At 34.0% G+C, this 3,846-nt stretch overlaps 1 protein-coding gene across 1 annotated transcript in view; it reads left to right on the top strand.

Annotated features, from left to right (window-relative positions):
- Positions 1–657: 657 nt before the first annotated feature.
- Positions 658–3,846, top strand: part of LOC127071546 (ubiquilin-1) — a 4,683-nt gene continuing 1,494 nt past the window's right edge. Inside the window, exons 1-8 of the mRNA XM_051010928.1 lie at positions 658–791; positions 1,111–1,319; positions 1,434–1,632; positions 1,995–2,283; positions 2,405–3,064; positions 3,185–3,314; positions 3,410–3,542; positions 3,634–3,846. The exon at positions 3,634–3,846 is cut by the window's right edge and continues 1,494 nt beyond it. Of these exons, the coding sequence (XP_050866885.1) occupies positions 1,218–1,319; positions 1,434–1,632; positions 1,995–2,283; positions 2,405–3,064; positions 3,185–3,314; positions 3,410–3,542; positions 3,634–3,710 (1,590 nt within the window). The 5' untranslated portion in view covers positions 658–791; positions 1,111–1,217 and the 3' untranslated portion in view covers positions 3,711–3,846. The remainder of the gene's footprint in view (positions 792–1,110; positions 1,320–1,433; positions 1,633–1,994; positions 2,284–2,404; positions 3,065–3,184; positions 3,315–3,409; positions 3,543–3,633) is intronic.

Here is a 3,846-nt window from a genome sequence, read left to right as displayed (position 1 = left end):
TGTTTTCTTTCTAACCATTCATATTGTTTTTTCCCCCTTTTTCTTTTTTTTTTTTTTTAAGTTGACTATTGTATTTTTAAAGTAAATGTTTTTGAATATTAACAAAGCTATATATTTAACATTTTATTTATCATGCCCGTCACTTTTTAATCCTTATTTTAAATCTTATAAGAAGTACACCTCGAAAATAAAATGCTTTGATACGATCAAAATTATATATTACTTCCTTGATTGGAAAAAAAAAAAAAAAAAAAAAAAATTATGTTTAATGCGAATCATGAATCGTGAAATATCATCAAAAATATTTGATATGCAACATCATCGACGATTTCGTAATGTCGTACGTACGAATTACTATCGTATATACTACACGTATTTTTCATAAGATAAAATACCACTTAAAAGCTTCCACGTGGTAATACAAAGGCAACCAGGACAAAAATATACAGCTGGTAACAACTAAAATATATCGATTCTAACTCACATTATCTTATTATCTATGATGATCTTGTAAAATCAATAATCATCAATATAAATATATTATTTATCTACCTATCATATTACCTTAAAACGCTTTTATTATACATCTGTATTGAAAATTTAAACGGTTTTGATTATTTATTTTCATGCACGTTTACATATATACATCCATACATATGTACCAGGCAACACCCCACCTGTACCTTTTATAGCATACGTGTGGATTAATAAAACCAGTACTTTTACGTTGTACTTGTGGCAACGTAACATAACCTACAAGTTCGTAAATCGATGATTTTTCGATACAAAAGGTAATTTTAACCGATCGAGGAAAAACGATAAGATATAAATATTTCTCGTTAAACGAGGATATTTAATCGAGATACGATATATCGATCGTTCAATTACACGTCCTACATTTTTTTATATTAATTGAAATTTCGTCGAATATTTGACGTGTGTGTATGTATTGCGGTTTCCTCGTTTCTCGTATTATATATCTTTCAGCGTAGAATAGTTGATCAAGTTGGCCCTTCTATGTAGACTTTATAGTTCTTTGGTATAACTTGTTAGCAAAATTCAGAAGTAGTTTCTTCGAAAATTGAGAAGAAATTAAACCTGTGATTTGAGGTGGCGTGCAAGAAGTCGAGGTTGTGGAAAAGTTTTGTGCGCAATTGAGAATTCCGACGGGAGAGAATTGAAAGCGTCGAAAGTAACGAGTCATCTACCAAATCAAGATGGCAGAAGGGCAAGAGAATCGGAAGAAGATCACTATTAACGTTAAAACGCCGAAAGAAAAACAGAGCGTTGAAATAGAGGAAGATGCGACGATTAAAGATGTAAGTGTCATAAAGAATCGTTTGCTCGAACGTTTACAACCTTAGGTTGCATGATGAAACATCAGCTGTCATTCATGGGTTAGTTTTAATTATTGCTTTTTGTTAAATAAACAGTTTAAAGAAGCGGTCTCGAAGAAGTTTAACGCTCAGATAGATCAATTGTGTCTGATATTCTCGGGGAAGATTATGAAAGATCATGAAACACTTACTACACATAATGTCAAGGATGGTTTGACCGTACATTTGGTTATCAAAGCACCCCGTACGCCAACCAACCAAACTCAAGAGTCTGTACCGTCTCAGAGACCACAAGGTACACAATATTTCGTTCTATTGTTTATTACTATATTTATTACTTATGCTATCAAGTGGTTTTTCTATAAATTCGTGCCACCATTTTTTTTTTCCTTTTTTATTTTTTTTCAAATTATTCAATCGATTTTACGATTGGTTGGACGAGCAATTAAAATGCCAATACTTTTAACGACATAATTTTCTTCGAATTAAAGTTTTTCTATGTTAAAATAAAAAATGTAAGATGTCGAATACGATATCAAAGTAGATGTAATGGGTACGTGTATATACGTATATATAGACGTAGGTTCTGTATATATATCATGTCATAACATTTTACAATATGATGAAATACTTATTCTTTTGTATCTCGTGTTCCAGCTGATATAACTGCCAGTCCTTTTGGTCTTGGTAGCTTAGGTGGACTTATGGGGCTAGAATCTCTTGGATTAGGTTCTGCTAACTTTATAGATTTGCAGCAACGCTTGCAACGCGAATTATTGTCGAATCCAGAAACAATGCGTCAAGTTCTTGATAATCCATTGGTGCAGAGTTTTATGAATGATCCGGAGAATATGCGCAATTTGGTCACAACTAATCCCCAAATGCAGGAACTTATGCAAAGCAATCCTGAAATTAGTCACATGCTAAATAATCCAGAACTTTTAAGGTATGTACATAATACCTCGAGATAAATAAAAAAAAATGACAAATAAAATATAAAAGTTATTCGACAATTTTTATCGAATAAGTAATAAGTAAAAAAATAAATAAAAAATACATTTTTATAGACAAACAATGGAGCTAGCCCGTAATCCATCTATGCTACAAGAGCTAATGCGTTCACACGATCGTGCTCTATCTAATCTCGAGAGTATTCCTGGAGGATACAGTGCTTTACGCCGCATGTATAGAGATATACAAGAACCTATGCTTGCTGCCGCAGCAAACGAGCGTAATCCTTTTGCAGCCTTGGTAGAAAACAGCAACAATCAAGATGGACAAACTAATCCACAGCAAGGTCAAGAAAATAGAGATCCTTTACCCAATCCCTGGAATCAAAGTCAGAATGAAAATTCTACTCAAGGTCAACAACAAGGTCAGGGTAGAGGCCTTCTAGATTCACCTGGAATGCAAAGTCTTGCTGCGCAAATGATGGAGAATCCTCAATTATTGAGAAATATGTTAAATGCCCCGTATACAAGATCCGTATTAGAAGCTATGGCAGCTGATCCAGCCATGGCTAGTAGAGTGATAGCTGCAAATCCATTTCTTAGGTCGAATCCACAAATGCAAGAACAAATGCGCGCTATGATGCCGGCTTTTATACAACAAATGCAAAATCCACAAATACAAAATGTCGTCACTAATCCGGATGCTTTAGCTGCTATTATGCAAATTCAGCAGGGCATGGAGCAGCTACGAACCGTTGCACCCGAACTCGTTGAGAAGTAAGTAATTAAATATTCATTTCTACGTATTCTTGCAATTGTATTGGATACGATATTATATAGGTTTTATATGATTATCGATCGTTTATAAAAACTGAATTATTCGTTGCAATCCTCTAGCTTAGGACTAACTGTACCTAGCGCACCAGCAACAACAGGAAATACAGCTACCACAACTCCAAATCCGACGACAGGGCAAACAACGGATACGAATCAACAGGATGCATTTTCTCAATTTATGGCTCGCATGGTACGTCTTTCTAATTTTTTAATCTTATCTATAATATACAAAATAGTTTATCATTTCTCTTATTATCAATTACGAAATATTTCTTCTTATATCAGGTATCTGCAATGGCACTAAATCAAGGAGTAGAAGTCGACGGGCAACCTGTACCACCACCAGAAGAACGTTACAGAGCACAGTTAGAACAACTGACGGCTATGGGTTTTGTGAACAGAGATGCTAATTTACAAGGTATTAAATATCGAACATGAAAAAGTATTCGTTGATTAGTTGCTGATAACGTTATTCATACGTCGATGATTCAACCGATGTTTTCTTTTAGCATTGATCGCTACTTTTGGAGATATAAATGCTGCTGTTGAGAGACTATTGGCTAATGGACAAGTATCTATGAGCTAACCACCAATCTGCAATACTGTTATTCCATTACTATCTTTAATTATATCCTTATTTACCTCTTACGACTGGCATGAAGAAAGATATACGAGGTAACTGGCTATTAAAAATTATAAACTTCTAATCTGAATCTTGACAG

The sequence above is a fragment of the Vespula vulgaris genome, chromosome 22, assembly GCF_905475345.1.
Source record: "Vespula vulgaris chromosome 22, iyVesVulg1.1, whole genome shotgun sequence".
In the NCBI taxonomy this organism is placed as follows: domain Eukaryota; kingdom Metazoa; phylum Arthropoda; class Insecta; order Hymenoptera; family Vespidae; genus Vespula; species Vespula vulgaris.
This window is presented reverse-complemented; position numbering and strand designations above follow the sequence as displayed.